General features: G+C 33.3%; 3 protein-coding genes across 4 annotated transcripts; all 3 read left to right on the top strand.

Annotated features, from left to right (window-relative positions):
• Positions 1–677: 677 nt before the first annotated feature.
• LOC120264629 (probable serine/threonine-protein kinase PIX13) lies at positions 678–3,543 on the top strand. Its single transcript, XM_039272458.1, has 6 exons — positions 678–914; positions 1,352–1,719; positions 1,878–2,013; positions 2,444–2,586; positions 2,671–2,794; positions 2,886–3,543. The coding sequence occupies exons 1-6, from the start codon at positions 848–850 to the stop codon at positions 3,338–3,340; spliced, it is 1,293 nt and encodes a 430-aa protein (XP_039128392.1). The 5' UTR covers positions 678–847; the 3' UTR covers positions 3,341–3,543.
• Positions 3,544–4,386: 843 nt separating this feature from the next.
• Positions 4,387–8,644, top strand: LOC120264616 (probable galacturonosyltransferase 3). 2 transcript variants are annotated; one of them, XM_039272447.1, is made up of 8 exons: positions 4,387–4,530; positions 5,177–5,250; positions 5,475–5,535; positions 5,795–5,932; positions 6,187–6,294; positions 6,368–6,702; positions 6,794–7,739; positions 8,244–8,644. In XM_039272447.1, exons 1-8 carry the CDS (start codon positions 4,468–4,470, stop codon positions 8,517–8,519), a joined length of 2,001 nt encoding a protein of 666 aa, XP_039128381.1. In that variant the 5' UTR covers positions 4,387–4,467; the 3' UTR covers positions 8,520–8,644. The 2 variants fall into 2 exon arrangements, with proteins under 2 accessions (XP_039128381.1, XP_039128373.1); XM_039272439.1 differs by having other exon boundaries at positions 4,388–4,530; positions 6,181–6,294.
• Positions 8,625–11,017, top strand: LOC120264605 (pentatricopeptide repeat-containing protein At2g17210-like). Its single transcript, XM_039272428.1, is given in 2 exon segments — positions 8,625–9,798; positions 9,800–11,017. Coding segments are annotated over 2 exon segments (2,241 nt in total). The 5' UTR covers positions 8,625–8,650; the 3' UTR covers positions 10,893–11,017.
• Positions 11,018–16,758: the final 5,741 nt, after the last annotated feature.

The following is a 16,758-nucleotide window of genomic DNA, read 5'->3' as shown; positions in this document are numbered from 1 at the left end:
TTTATTTATTTTTTTCCCCCACAAATCTAGGAACCATTGATGTATATTTATAAACACATTTTGGTTTAAAATATACTCTTCGTAATAGTACTTGACCTTAATATTTATACCATTCTTGCTTACTAAGTCAAGATATATACCTTGAAAGTTATCATGCCTCTCAAGTTATTTTTAAGTGCAAATATTTCACAAAAAAAGAAAATATTCCACCATTTTAATTCTTAAACTAAACATCCCCCAAACTACTAATTTTTAAAAAAATCAAATATATATATATAGATATATACATATATTTCATTAATATAACAAAACTTTTCATTTTCAAATCAACAAATAAATATTATTTTTTAAAAAATAATTATTATTTATCTTTTCAGTTGTTTATTTCACTAAATTCCCTTGTTAATATCAGCCAACTTACAATAGTCTTTATCAACATCTATTACCAAAAATAAAAAATAAAAAAGGCAAGTCAATCTTATATAGATTGACTTTCTTGATGAGGTAACTCAAAAACAAAGTGCAAAATATACAAATAATAATAATAATAATAAATAAATAAATAATAATAATAATAATAAATTTTTAAAAAAATATTATTTTTATTTTCTTGTGTTTTTTTTTTAATAAAAAACACACACGCAAGTCCTCAATTGAATTGAACTTTCCTTCACCACCTTCTTATACTTCTTCCTCTTCGTCCTCTTCTTCTCCTTCTCCTTTCCTTTGCACACCCTCTTTGACTCTCTGTACCACCATGCCCATCTCTTCATACCCTTACTAGATATACAATCAAAGAAGAAGAAGAAGAAGAAGAAGAAGAAGAAGAAGAAGAGAAGATTGATCCATGGGGAATTGTTTGCATTCTTCAAAGAAATCTTCAAGCCCTTATAACACAAGGTCTCTCAGTTCAGGTAATTCTTCCAATCTCTTTCTTCTCTTTTTCATCTTTTAAATTGTTTTTTTTTTTTAAATTTGTAGCTTCTGTTTTTCTTGTTTATGTTTTTCCTGCACATAATATGAATCTAAATATCATGATGTTTGTTTGATCTCAAGATTTGTGTTTCAGTTCATGTATAATGAGAAAATTTTTGATTAATGATTTTTTCTAGTGGAATTGGTTGAAAATTTTCCATTAGAATCAATAGTTATACTCTGGTTTTGAACTTTTGAGTTTCAATTAGGCCTTCTAATAAAAACCCTTGTTTTTGCCCTCCAATTTTGACCTAGTTTGGTGAACCCAAAAAAAGAAAAGAAAAGAAAAGACCTTATTACTGTTGTATGAATCTGATAAGGGGAAACCTGTTTTATGTATGAAAGATGAGATTTTTATCTTGTGCTGTTGTTACAGAGCCATCGACATCGAGGATCGGTGGTAGTAGTACTACTACTACTACTACTACGACAACTGGTATTCTTTCAAACGTTAGCAGTAGCACATTTGGGCAGTCCACCGGCAGTGGTGTTAGTCTTGATGAGGCATTCCCAGAAGGCCGGATATTGGATCTACCTAACCTTAGGATCTTTACATTCAGTGAATTGAGGAATGCCACAAAGAATTTTAAACCAGAAATGGTTCTCGGAGAAGGTGGATTCGGGACAGTGTTCAAAGGGTGGGTTGATGAGAAAACTCTCAATCCTGTGAAGAGTGGCCAAGGTATGGTGGTTGCAGTTAAGAAACTCAATTCTGAGAGCTTGCAAGGTTTGGAAGAATGGAAGGTGATTGTTTCACTCAATGTAGAATATTTTGTGTCTTGCTTTTAACTAAATATATATTGATCATACCTTATCCTGTCATTTGTTCCATTTCTTCGTAATGTTTAAACGTCCTGCTTTTTTCAGTCGGTGATACCCTTTCCTTTTTTTTTGTCTTGTAGTCAGAAGTGAATTTTTTAGGAAGGCTCTCTCATCCGAACCTTGTCAAGCTCTTGGGATATTGTTTGGAAGAAAAGGAACTCCTACTTGTCTATGAATTCATGCCAAAAGGGAGCTTAGAAAATCATCTCTTTAGAAGTGAGTTTACCAATCATAATTATATCCTCTTCTAATTTAATAAGATTGAAACTGAACATGACAACATCTTGTTAATATGTTTCCATCCATATCCTTTTCAAGATGGTTCATTTTGTTCAAAGTTCATATTGCTATTGACAACTTGTAAATTCTATTTTTAGCGAAGCACTCGATTAGACATGCACTAGTTAAAAAACTTGAGGTCTTTGGAAAGTTATGTCCTTGGAATCTTCATCCTCCATCAATATTACACAATTATATAGCTTTGTGTGGCATGTATAAGTTACAAGACAAATTTCACCAGTTATTATCCTCTGTTTTTTACTTCAGCTCTGATCAATTCATCACTGTGGTTTATGCTGAGACTTATTCCACCAATCATTTAGTATTATAAGTTTCCTTGTGCCAGTAATGAGTTCATTTTGCATAGGGGGTGCTACTTTTGATCCACTATCATGGAACCTAAGGTTGAAGATAGCCATAGGGGCAGCCCGAGGGCTCGCATTCTTACATTCATCTGAACGACAAATCATTTATCGGGATTTGAAAGCTTCTAACATTCTTCTTGATATGGTATATATATTTTGTACTTCCAAACTCCTATCTTTTTCAATCCAATTACGTTTTTCATCTTTATTTTCCCTTGTAATTGTGTAGAACTACAACCCAAAGCTTTCTGATTTCGGTTTGGCGAAGAATGGTCCAAGCGCTGGGGATTCACATGTCACCACAAGAGTCATGGGCACCTATGGATATGCTGCTCCTGAATATGTAGCCACCGGTATGTAAAATTCAAGCTTCATCTTGTTTTTTCTTCTTATCATGTTCCTTACAAAATAAAAATGCTAACACATAGATCTCACATAAATTAGGTCACTTATATGTAAAGAGTGATGTGTATGGCTTCGGAGTAGTGTTACTAGAATTGCTCTCAGGTCAACGAGCACTTGATCCAAATCGTCCTGCGGGGCAACAAAATCTTGTCGATTATGCCAAACCAAGTCTATCTGATCGGAGAAAGCTCGCCCGCCTAATGGACCCTAGGCTTGAGGGACAGTATCCATCAAAGGCTGCTTTTCAAGTGGCACAACTCACTCTAAGGTGCCTTGCCGGCGAGCCCAAGAACCGCCCGCCAATGAAGGAAGTTGCAGATACTCTAGAGCAAATTGAGGCCTTGAAAGGCCGATCAAAGGGCACTCATGGCACCCCTCCACCACAGCAGATGCATCACCGGAGTCCTGTGCACCACCGTTCGCCATTGCATCCTAATCATAATGTTGTAGGACAAGCTGTTAGAAGCAGTCACCATGCACCTAGACTGAGGTGATGTAGAAAGCTTTGGTTTTTTTGATGATTTGTGCTTGGCAATCATCACCCATTTTTGTTTTTCTGCAGTTCTAATCCATCACTGTAATTTCATGTTGTTACTGTAATTAAGTCATGAAATTATTATTATTGTTATTATTATCATTCTGTGTAATGAGACTATGTACGAGATTAGTATGGCAAAATTGAGAATGAATTGATCAAGGTGATAAAGGTTCCAATTAAATGGTTATTGTATATGTTCTGTTTTCTGGTTTCTTGAATTAATTAGAACAATTGTTCAATGTTTGTAAATATTTTCTCCTCCATTTCATTTTGATTAAAAAGATTAAATGTCAAATAGTCATATTCCAGCGGCATTGGCTTCACTGTGAAAGTAAGTGTTGTAAGTGTTGATTATGAGACTGTCAAGTGTTTCGAATTTCAAGTCTTGACATACATCTTTTTAATTAACCGTGCTTATTATATTTATAATTTTTTTTAACAAAGACTACAAGTGCCTTTCATGAAAAGATGTCAAGGGACCAACAAATATGAAAATATATAAGTTACTATGGTTTAACGATCTTTCTAAAAAAAAATCCTCCTGCAACTTAATAAGGGAACCGTGCATAACTAGGGACCGACGGTACATTTACGAGTTGCATTTATATTAAAAATTAAATATTGTATTTATATTTAAAAAAGTACAAAAAAAAATTTCAAGAAATGACTTAAAAAGATCAGCATTTCATTATAAAATTTTGGGGAGCATATAAAGAACTTAGAAAATTGCAACTTTTAAAAAATAATAATATGTTCTCTTTTTTAAAGATCAATAAATCAAATAACATAATTTTTGTAGAGGTTCCAAATTAATAATTTTTTAAATTTAATTTGAATAATGTTTTAACAATTATAAAAGCAAAAAAAACAATTACTGTAGTTGATCGAACGGCTGTAAACGTAATCCGTACTTTGATGTTCAGTGAATCGCGAATCTCGTCCGTCCATTGATCCCATCGATGAGCTCATCGACGGGTATAAATTGCCGCATAAACTCCGGCGAAGGACCTTCTCCATTCCCGCGATCTCTCAATCTCTCTCTCTCTCTCTCTCTCGTCTTCGATCTCCTTCTGAGGGGCGTCAATGGCGTTCCGTTTGGGAGGTTTGAGGAGCTTGGGAGCTGTCCTGCTCGTCGTCTACTTCGTGGCAAGAACCTCATCTCTCCTCTCGTTCCATTCGCTCGTGTTTCATAGTGTACTAGTGATGGATTTGATCTTTACTTTGTTTATGTGATGTTGAGTTTGTGTGATTGTGTGTTAGGGATGGATTTGTCGTGGCGGCCATTTGATAAGGAGTAGTAGATCTAATGCTTTGGATTTTGGAGTTTGAAGTTATGGTTTATGATTGAGTTTTGTTGAAATATGATTTTAGATCAGAGTGATTTGGATTCTTCAATGCTGGTGGTGATGGATTCAATGGTGTCTGGTTTTAGTGTGGATTTTTTCATTTGTTTAGAGGATTGAGACCTGGTTGTTAATTTAGGGATGAGAATTTATTTTAAATTGTTTTAAAAATGATTTTTTCATTAACTTTTTCGGGTGCAAATTGGTTTTTTTAATTTGGTTATACGCTTTCATTTTTGAAATCATTGAGATCGTACGAGTGGTGTTTGGGCGTCCGTAGGTTTGTTTCCTCAAATTTAATCAGTTTAATAATGTGAATATTGAATTTGAAATGGGAGGTGCTAATTTTCATAGTGTATTGTCAGAACGAGAAAAATACCATTTATTATGTGTTAAATCAAAGCATATAATGGTTCTTTAATTCCTGGATTCTTCATTGTCTTCTGCAGGAGGTGATTTTCATATCTCTGGTTAGATCAGATGTATCAGATGCAGATCCACGAATGTTTTCTGATAATACAATGTGAGATGATATCTAAACTTTTAAGCATTCTGTTTCTGCGTTTTCTTGATGTTGGGTTACAAGACAATGCTTTGGAGATTCTTATTCTTTCTATTTGGCTGTCTTCAGTCATAAGTGATCAAGGATTGTGTGCTAATTTATTGAAATTGTTTAACCTTTTCGTGATTCTTGACCCGATTGTGTCACCTGAATGTTATAGTTCACAAATGCAATTTTCTTTGCAGTGGAAGGGATTTTAAAGGATATAGGCGTCTACTGGATTGCCCAAACTGCAATGATGAAGAGGTCTTAAACTTCCTCTTTGTACTTCTGCAAACACAATTTTGCAATGATTCATGTTTCTTCTGTCCTTGCTAGAACATAATTTATCCATGTGAGGGACCTTAATTGGCTACTGATATTTAGTCAAGTGTGGATCAATATGTGCATGGTTATAAAACCAATATTCTTTTGTAGAGATTAATTTAAGTGTTAAAGATGAGGGTGGCAAAATGCAATTTAATGGAAGCTACCTTAATAGATTGATATTCTTCGTTCTGTGCAGAATGTTGATATAACTACTACATACACGGATGCTTCTGGAAATGTTCGAACATATAAGGTCAAATCAAATGATTTATCCTCTTCCTGGATTTGGGCTAGTTCTGCTGATGAAGAAGTCTCACAGTATATTGGTGCACAGGTGTTCTTTCTTAATCCTCCGTTCTTTTTTACTTCTGTAGTACTTAACTCAACACCTAGCAATTTCTATTCTTGATGTTCTAGATCGTGTAATTAGTGTGTGTCAGAAAATTCTGAGGAAAAAAATTACAGCTTCCTCTTTGTTTGTACATCTTATGAACTATTTTAAATTGATCTTATAGAGTATATGAGCATGGGCTCTTCTAGTTTAAGTTACAATGTTGTATCTTGTTTCTGTATTTATTCAAGGAGCAGAAAGGTTTTTCTGAGCAAGTTGTCAATAGATCACAACATGGTGATGTTCTTCTCTCTAATAAAGAGCAGCAAACCAACCCAGTGGATCCTGTGAAGCTTAAACGGCAGGTCATTGCCATTTTAAATCTCACAGCAAATTTTATTTTCGAGTTTGGATTTATAATTGGAAATTTCTTTGCAGATTTTGCGACAAAGACGGAGAGAACAGAGAGCTGCGGAGCTGATTCAAGTGAGTGATGATGCTGAATTGCAGATGCAAGCTGCAGCAATCCAGCGTTCTAGACAGTTCAAGAACATAAATAGGGGGAAATACAGCATATGGAGGAGAGAATATCAAAGCCCCAACTCAGATTCAACCTTAAAACTCATGAAAGATCAGATTATAATGGCTAAAGTATATGCTAGCATTGCTCGCTTGAAGAAAAATTTTGAGCTTGCTGATTCCCTAACGGAATGTATTAGACAAAATCAAATGGTAATTGGAGAGGCAAGTTCAGATGCTGAGCTGCACTGGAGGTATCTCTTTTCAAAGTCTCCTTCCCTATATCAATCCTCCATTTGGCCTAAGAGATTTCTTCTAATGCTCTAATTGCCATTCCTCTCTCAGGGCTCCTCATCAAGCAAAAATTATGGGCCACCTTCTGTCTCTGGCGAAAGACATGCTATATGAGTGTGATGATGTTGCCAGAAAGTTGCGGGTTATGATTCAGTCTACGGAAGAAAGCATAAATGCCCTAAAGAAACAAAGCACCTTCTTGATTCAACATGCTGCAAAGACAACACCCAGGCCTCTTCACTGTCTTCCTCTACAGCTCACGACTGACTATTTCTTTTTCAATTATGGGAATAAAGAAATGGAAGATAAGGGCAAGCTTGTAGATCCTTCCCTCTATCATTATGCTATATTCTCTGATAATGTCCTTGCGACATCAGTTGTTGTCAATTCCACAGCAGCACATGCCAAAGAACCAGAGAAACATGTGTTCCATATAGTCACTGATAAGTTGAACTTTGCAGCTATGAAAATGTGGTTCATTCTCCATCCTCCTCCACATGCAACTGTTGATGTGGAGAACATTGATAGTTTTAAGTGGCTGAATTCTTCTTATTGTTCAGTTCTTCGTCAGCTTGAGTCTTCAAGGCTCAAAGAATATTACTTCAAAGCTCATCACCCTTCATCTCTTTCAGCTGGACATGAGAATCTCAAGTATAGAAATCCAAAGTATTTGTCTATGCTTAACCATTTGAGGTTTTATATGCCAGAAGTATATCCAAAGCTTGAGAAGATACTATTCCTTGATGATGATGTGGTTGTTCAGAAGGATCTGACACCACTCTGGTCTATTGACATGAACGGAATGGTGAATGGTGCTGTGGAGACCTGCAAAGAGAGCTTTCACCGGTTTGACACATATCTTAATTTCTCAAATCCAAAAATTTCTCAGAATTTTGATCCACAGGCTTGTGGATGGGCATTTGGAATGAATATGTTCGACTTGAAGGAATGGACGAAGAGAAATATTACTGGTATATATCATTATTGGCAGGATCTGGTAAGGATACAATACCTTCACACACTTTTTTTCATTATGATTTCCTATTTTCTATGTTACCAATAGGAACTAAAATTTTATAAGCGGTGGTTCTTGATTGAATTGTTCAACATAGCCGGCAGATGAAATGTTAGAGTTCATGATTTGGAGGGTGCTTTAATCAAGATAAGGGGCCCTGTACTTATTTCTTTCAATCACCTGACTAACTACATTAAGCAGACATTTATTTAAAATTTTCTGATATTTCCTGGCTTGAAAATTTTCCATATGCAATACTGTAAATCTATTGGATCTGGTTAGATACTTAAATGGCTGACTTAATGGGCTATCATTAGTTTCTTTGACAAAACAAGCATTATCATCCTCGAATAGATATCCTTTCATTTATAGGTACTTGCACTTGTGCAAGCATTATCATCTCTTTCAGAAGACTGTATCTTTTAGTTTGCTAGTTAAATGTGCATTGCTCGTCACTTCAAATGTATCCTTTTTTTCCTTATGCAGAATGAAGATCGGACACTATGGAAACTTGGATCACTGCCTCCAGGTTTGATAACCTTCTACAACTTGACATACCCTCTTGATCGGAATTGGCATGTCTTGGGTCTCGGCTACGATCCAGCAATCAATCCTACAGAGATAGAGAATGCAGGAGTCATTCATTACAATGGCAACTACAAGCCATGGTTAGACCTTGCTATTTCCAAGTATAAGTCCTACTGGTCGAAGTATGTAATGTCTGATAATCCTTATCTCCAGTTTTGCAATATAAACCCATGAAGATATAGCCCAAGATACTGCAGTATGACAATCCTTATCTTTTCAGTTTTGTATATATTTGACTCATTTCTTTAATTCAGAACTTCACAACAAGTCTAAGTATCATTTGCCTCTTAGACTAAATACATTGAATGCGTTCTCCAGTAGCGTCTCTTCTCTCCTGTGGGCAATTCCATTTCAGGGATCTGGTGGTTAGAGGATGTGAAAGTGAACAACGATGGCAACATATCATCTCTCATTATCATGAAATCAGGATGGCGGCTCTACTTCCAGACAATGAGATTGTCCCTCCTGTCTTCAAAGCCTGTGCTCATCTTCAGTCTATGAATCAAGGTATTTCTCTTCATGCTGATGTGCTAAAACTGGGTTTCAAGTCTTACACTTCTACTTGCAATTCAATTATGAATTTCTACATCAAATGCGGCATGATGGGTTCTGCATCAACTCTGTTTGATGAAATGGTGAACAAAGACTCTGTTTCTTGGAATTCTGTGATTCATGGGTTTTTAAGCAATGGTGATGCTGAGATTGGAATGGATTTGTACTTGCATGCAAGGCTTTCAGGTTTTAAAGCTAATGTTGCCAGTTTAGTCCTTGCTCTTCAGGCTTGCTGGAGGTTGGGAGTTATCACTGAAGGTTTAAACATTCACAATCTTGTTATAAAGAATGGGCTTGCTTATGATTTATCTATCCAGAACGCATTGATGAGTTTGTATGCAAAATTTGAGGATTTAAAGTCCGCACGGAAGATGTTTGATGAAATGTCTCAGAGAGATTTGATCTCTTGGAGTGTGCTGATTAGTGCATATGCACAGGTTGGGGAATTCCCTATTGCGCTGCAGTTGTTTCGGGAAATGTCTGCGAGAACTTCCATCAGTTTGGATGGACTTGTAGCCGTTGCTGTTCTTCAAGCTTGCAGTGGTGTTGGAGATCATAGACAAGGGATGTCAGTTCATGGCCATCTCATTCGTAGAGGCTTTGAAGTTGACATATTTGTAGGGAATTCTCTTGTTGACATGTACTCAAAATGCCTTGATGTGGATTCTGCCTGTATGGCCTTTTATCAGATGCTGCAGAAGAACAATGTATCCTGGAATAGCTTGCTCTCTGGATTGGTACACAATGAAAAGTACTTGGAAGCATTGGCATTGTTTAATCAAATGAAGAAGGACGGACTTGTATGGGATGAAGTCACATTGGTAAGCCTGCTTCAGACTTGCAAGAAAGTCGGGGAATCAATGTGGAGCAAGTGCATCCATTGTATGATCATCCGACAGCTACTCAATCCCTAATGAGATGGTCCTGAATTCCTTACTAGATTCTTATGCAAAGTTTGAACTCATGGAAGTTGCATTGACGCTATTCAATGGTATGAAACGAAGAAACCTGATCTCATGGAGCACAATGATCGCTGGCTATGCGCACATCGGCCAGCCTGATGAAGCTATTGCTTTCTTCCGAGAGATGCAGCTGGCGCAAGTAAAGCCAAATATAGTCACCATGCTGAGCCTGCTCGAAGCCTGTGCAGTTTCAGCAGAGCTGAAGCTATCGAAATCCACTCACGCTGTAGCTCTCAGGAATTATCTGGTTAACGATATAGCAATCAGCACATCTCTTATAAATGCATACTCAAAATGCGGTGATATACACATCTCAAGAAGAGTGTTTGATGAAATGCTTGAAAGAAACATATTGACATGGAACACGATGATATCTGCGCTAGGAATGAATGGTAATGCACAAGAAGCTCTAGCTCTTCTAAACCAGATGGAATCAAGCTCTATAAAGCCAAATGAAGTCACAATGCTCTCAGTGTTATCAGCTTGTAGTCATGGTGGCTTAATCCAGGAAGGACTGAATTGTTTCCAAAGAATGATTCACAATCCAGTGCTCCGACCAAATGTAGAACACTACTCATGTATAGTAGACATGCTGGGAAGAGCTGGAGATCTCCAGAATGCAGCAAAGTTGATAAGGTCAATGCCCCAAGGGCTTGAGGCTGGGGCCGCTGCCTGGGGTGCTCTGTTAAGTGCTTGCAAAAGGCATGGGGATTGTGAGCTTGGCCGCGAAGCGGCTTCGCATGTTATGGAGCTAGAGCCAATGAGCCCTGCAGGGTACTTGTTATCGTCAAACATGTACGCGAGGACGGGGTTACGGAGTGACGTGGTGAAGATGAGAGCTCTGATGAGGGAGAGGGGTGTGAGGGATGGGAATGGGTATAGTTTGGTGCATGTTGGGCAGAAGGCTCATAGGTTTGTTGCATGGGATGCATGTCATTCTCAGTGTAAAGAGGTTTATTGCATGGTTGAGTTTTTGCATGGTCTGATGAAGTGGGAGGTTGAAATAGGGGAGATTGTTTTGGAGTGTGATTAAGATCAGTGAGTTGAGGATATTTAGAGAAAATGTTTTGTTGTTTAATGGAAAACACAGAGGGAATTTAGTAATTTTTCGGAAAATACAAGTGCATGCACCCAAGAGAAAACACCATTACGTGCTCATCTTTAGAAAACAAATATTCATATGGTTGAATTATTTTTTTATTTTAGAAAAAAATCCGAAACGATTTAGGGCTTGCTTGGATAGAGGTATTTGAAGGTAAAAGTAAGGGAAGGTTTTTTAAAAACTCATGCTTAGGTAGGGGTAGGGGTAGGGGTAGGGGAGATAAAGGTTGAGAGGGGTTGATGGAGGTTTTAAACCTTCCATTTTTCTCTCATTTCTCAACCCTCAAAATTAGAGGGTTGAAGAGATTTTGGGTACCAATACTTTTTTATTGACTAAAATTGCCATACTCATTTACAAAAATTTCAAGATATTTGATTAATTAATAATATAGTACTATTTAATTAATACAATTATATTAATTAATATTATTATGTAATATTAATTATATAATTAGTATTAATTAATATTATTAATAAATATAATATAATTATTATATTAATTAATATAGTAATAATTAATGGAGAGATTTATGTAAACAATGAAGAGAATCATGTATAAGTTTAATGTAATTGTATAATAAAGTTACAAACTTTTATATTTCATCATAGGAGTAATTTAATAATATTACTATATAACCTTACCTCCAATTACCTTCAAATCAAACATGACAAGGTTTCAAAATCTTTATTTACCTTACTTTGTCCCAAGCAAGAAAAGGGTTTAAAAACTTCTTTTTACCTTCCATTACCATACTTTATTTTACTTTATGAAACCTTTCTTAAGCCATCTCCAATGCATGATCCAAATCCCAAATTTGGGGTCCCAAATATTAATTTTTTAATCATTTTTTTTTTTTTTATAATTATTGTAATTAAAATAATAAAGTTAATAATTCATTTATGTAATTATATGTAATCGTTATATATCTACAATATTAATTTGTGTGCAATTAATTATTTAATTAATAATAAAATTATTAATTAAATTAATTTATGATAGATTTATGAAACTGGAATAGTTAAAATCTTATTGAAAATAATCTTAATAAAAGTAAATAAAAAGATGTGGAAAGCATATTTTGCGAATATGTTTTTTAGGTAAATTTGAGCTTTATGGTTGGAGTATAATTTACTGTAGCAAAACCAAATTTGAGATTTGGGGTTGTGGATTGAAGATAGCCTTATACCCCCATCCAAGCAAGCCCTTAAGTCCACCATTAGTACCTATAATTTTTCATTTATATGAAATTGTTTGTTATTGTCCTTTTGTTAAGTAAACACAAGTATTGAAATATATATATTTTGCATATCTAGTATTTCATGAAGTTGATTTTGTATTTTATGCCGTGTCATTTGCCACTTGATTTTTTTTTTTATAATATATCATTTATTATCGATGAACACTAAACTTGACTCAGATCAGTTAGTTTTGTTTTGTTTTGTTTTGTTTTGTTTTTTTTTGAGGTAAGACAACAAGCGCTAATCCTTAGGGGCGTAAACGGCCAGGGGAATTGCTACAACGTCCTCACCCTTTTGAAATTGGAAAACCCGATCAAGGGGAATCGAACTTGCATCTCTCCTAACGAGAGGATCCAAGGTACCGCTGGGCTACAAGCTCGTTGGTGACCCAGATCAGTTTTAGTTTTAAACTAGTGGTTCCTGTTTTAAAAATTTTAAAATTAGAACTGAATTATAATTAGAAGGTTCCTCTTTTGGTTTCTATTTCAAAGTGATTATGGTTTTAATTTCAAATTTTGGCTTTATCTTCATTTGTAAGCAAACCACTGAAATATCCAAACATTCACATTCATAGTATATATATATATATAATCTATTTTTTTAAAAAAAGACATAGCTTAAACACGAACTCTATCTCCGAAAATTGAACCAATTTTCATTTCCTCCGAAAATCACAACCACAAACCCCAAATTTCTCACAAATCCACCAAAAATATACACTCACATTCATATAAAAAAAAATTAAAATTTATTTTATTTTATCTGGAAGAAAGGGAAGCTCAAGGCAACTAGAGACCTAAAGCAGAATTTTAGAATAAAATCCTCTAATTTATTTAAAACTTTTTGTATCAGATAATTCTTGTGAGTAGGGTGTTGAAATACAAAAAGGAACTAGATGACAAAAGTGGTGGTCTCCTTGACTTTTCAATGCGAATAAAAGTTTACGGATCATAATAGTTTCCATCATACTTTATTTCAGTTTACTATGTCAGGATGGAAGTTAACTGGTTGATGGATAAATGATTTATCTTGACAACAATAGAGGCATTTTAGTTATTTAAAATATAGTTCACACTTGTGATCATTAGTGTATTCTCTTATATTTGTATATGCTCGGGGTTGCCCCATGCATATTAAACTTGGCTATTTTTATTAAGCCTTCTTTGTTTTCTCAGTAACATACATTTTTATATTTATATGTACGATTAATGGAATTACTAATATTGGTTATTTTTCTTCACATTTGATAATTGATTAGTTATAATATATGTTTGAATACTCAAACTCATATATATATATATATATGACAGGCATTTTTTTAATTAATAAGTTACGTGAGGATCACAAGAGAGAAGTATGCATTCATTTCAGTGGAAGGTTGCACTTGAAAAGACAACCATATTTGTTGATGGTGCTTCTCTAGTTTTGGATTCACAAGGTTAACTTTACTATTTGGTCTTACCCTCAAGCATGGGATGAATAGTTATGTTGCCTTTGGCACTATTGTTTGAAAGGTATATATGAATAGTTTTTTAAGTTTAGTTTTTTTAATATCTTGTTTTAAGATTTTCTTGTTTTAATTAACACTTTTTAATATTTATTCTCCTTCTCATAAATGCAAGGGCAAATATGACAAAATATTGCTTTCTCAAGGTATTTATCCTTTAGCTATTGTAATAATATTTGCTTTTTATTTGTTTCATTAATGATGTTATTCATAATAACAATACTCAATTTTTTCATGTATACATATAGGGGAGCACTAGATCAAAACTTTTTTTTTACATTGGTGCTAAGGAGACATCAAGCAATTTTGTAGCCAGCTTTAATCAAGTTCTTGTCATGACCTTCATGATTAATCTTTTATTAAGGTGTAATATCAAATCAAATTGACCGTTAACTTCAGTGCAATATTATGAATTAAAATCCTAATTTAATTTGTGGTAATATATAGAAAGGAGAAGATTAATGTCAAAAATGTGAAAAGTTGGGCGAAGATAATTGGTGTTCTTGTTATTTCTGATGGATCACTATTGATGACACTATATAAAGTTAAAACTCTAGGATCACTAAGAACTAGAGACTTCATTGATACAGAAAGTCACTGGCTATTTGACTCGTACATGTTGATTCTTAGTTGCTTCCTTGGATCTTGTTTCTAGACATCAGGTAAGATGTATTAAAATATAGTTGGCGTTTTAATATATTAGCATAATTTATATTTTGTTTTATGGTTGATTTGAAAGTATTTTCAATTTAGTTTGAAATACATTTTAATTCCTTTCATACATTGAAATCTTATCATGTTGAGCTTTCATTATTCGCTTTTCCCTACTGTCATAAAGTGGAGTCACAACCCCAAAGTTTAAGATAAATCTTAGCAGTTGGAAGTTGGGTTGGAGTTTGAGACTTGTCGCCATAATTTACTTGTTAAGACAAATTACTTGCATAATAATTGGCATGCGCCATATTTGTTGAGTTTTGCTTATAAATTTTAAATATATCCTTTCATCGCAAGTTTAGTAGCATGTAAAAAAAATGAACAAGTATCTCAAAAAAGTATTTATTGAAATTTAATTTATTTTTAATTAAATAAATTAGAGGATTTTATTCTAAAATTCTGCTTTAGCCCTCTAGTTATTTTGAGCGGCCTCTGGTGCTCTTTAATAACCAATACCCATTTCACATCATGCAAACTGGGCTTCATCATCATGAGATCAATTTAAGAAAGGTAATACAATTGTTTTTGGCAAAAAATAATCTTTTTCTTACATATATTCCTGAGAACCACAACAAAGAAAGCAAACGATTTAGCATGTGTGTAGTCCTGAATATATAAACCTATAGCAAACTTTATGCAAGGTAAATCAAATAAAAACATTAAAAATATAAATATATCATTTTTAGACATGATCATATGGATGAAGAGCATGTACTGAACTAAACTTGAGTACCAAGTTCAAAAGCCTTTCCACAAATGAAATCCTAAACCTAACAATGTACAATAACTCTTCACCTAAATTTGACTAGTAGGCACATACAAATTAAAATGAATTGCTCCTAAGCAACCTTCACAATACTTAAGGATGATTTGTGCATGGCAAGCATGGAAGACAAATAGACAGACAGACAGAAACAAATAGATCAGTGCTGGCTCAAGGGTAAGGCCAATAAAGCAATTGTTTTAGGCCTCTAATATTTTGAAGACATCATCTTTAGATTTTTTTAATTACAATTTTATGAATTCAAAATTTTGAAGGGCTCCCAATAATTATTGTAATATCAAAATATTATAACTTAATATTTTATTAATGTTATATAATCTTAGTTAATTTTTAAAATTTAGAATAATATGGTAAGATATTAAATATTTTTATTTTAATGCTTAATGAGTCTCGTATTTTCTCTAACTAACTTTTCAAAATTCTATTATGATACTTTGTAATAGTTTTTTCATGTATTTGTTTCTCCAAAAATTAATATAATATTAATTTCTTTTAACTATAAATGAGAGCTTTTGTCGTTTTTATATTATTATTATTTGTTATATTTTTATTTTGTTGAGTTTTGCTTATAAATTATAAGTATATCCCTCCATCACGAGTTTAGTAGCATGAAATAAATAAATAAATATTTTAAATAGGTATTTATTAAAATAGAATCTTGATAAAATTTATTTTTTATTAAATAAATTAGAGAGTTTATTTAAAACTTTTTGTTTTAGACTTCTAGTTATCTGAAGCTGCACCTGGAATAGATAGGGTGTGTTGGTTTTGAACAATGACGGACGACCATATACAAATCATTGTTCATTATTAATATAGAATTTGCATAAAAAATTTATATCTAAGTATCCAACTAATAAAAATATAATACTTTTATATTTTAAACTAACATATTATTTTTCATAATTTATTTTTTTCTGAAAAAGATAAAAACAGGTTTAAATTAAGAAAAAAACAAATATATAAATATAAAAGAGACAAAAAAACCGGATATTATTTTCATTCTGCCAACTATCATGATAAATTTAAAACAGATGGCTAAAATTTTTATTATTATTTTAAAACGTTCTTAGATTGATTTTAAATTCGAAATTAAATATAAATTGAAAGCTTTATTGCCTTTCTTTCATGATCTTTGTTGCTTAGTTGTGTGTAGCCGTCTAAAAACACATATTTAGACATCTATTTTTATTTATATTTTATAAAAATACCTTCATATTATTTATTTTTGCTATATATAAATAATAATTTTAAATTCAAATTATAATTTTTTCCATATCAAAATCTTGGTTCATAACAAAACTTATACAAAATAACCATTAAAACTCATACCAAAATTATCCAACTAATCAAAATATAATAGTTTTATATTTCAAGGGAATGTATTTATTTTCATCATTTCAAGTGTCATCATAAATTTAAAATGGATAGTTACTAAAAACTAAAAATATTTATTATGTTTAGATGTTCTAAAATTGATTTTAAATTTGGGAATTAAATAAAAATCAGACACTTTGTTTCACTTTCTTCATTTGTTGTTTGTAGCTGTTTAAT

The sequence above is a fragment of the Dioscorea cayenensis genome, chromosome 1, assembly GCF_009730915.1.
Source record: "Dioscorea cayenensis subsp. rotundata cultivar TDr96_F1 chromosome 1, TDr96_F1_v2_PseudoChromosome.rev07_lg8_w22 25.fasta, whole genome shotgun sequence".
NCBI lineage: Eukaryota > Viridiplantae > Streptophyta > Magnoliopsida > Dioscoreales > Dioscoreaceae > Dioscorea > Dioscorea cayenensis.
This window is presented reverse-complemented; position numbering and strand designations above follow the sequence as displayed.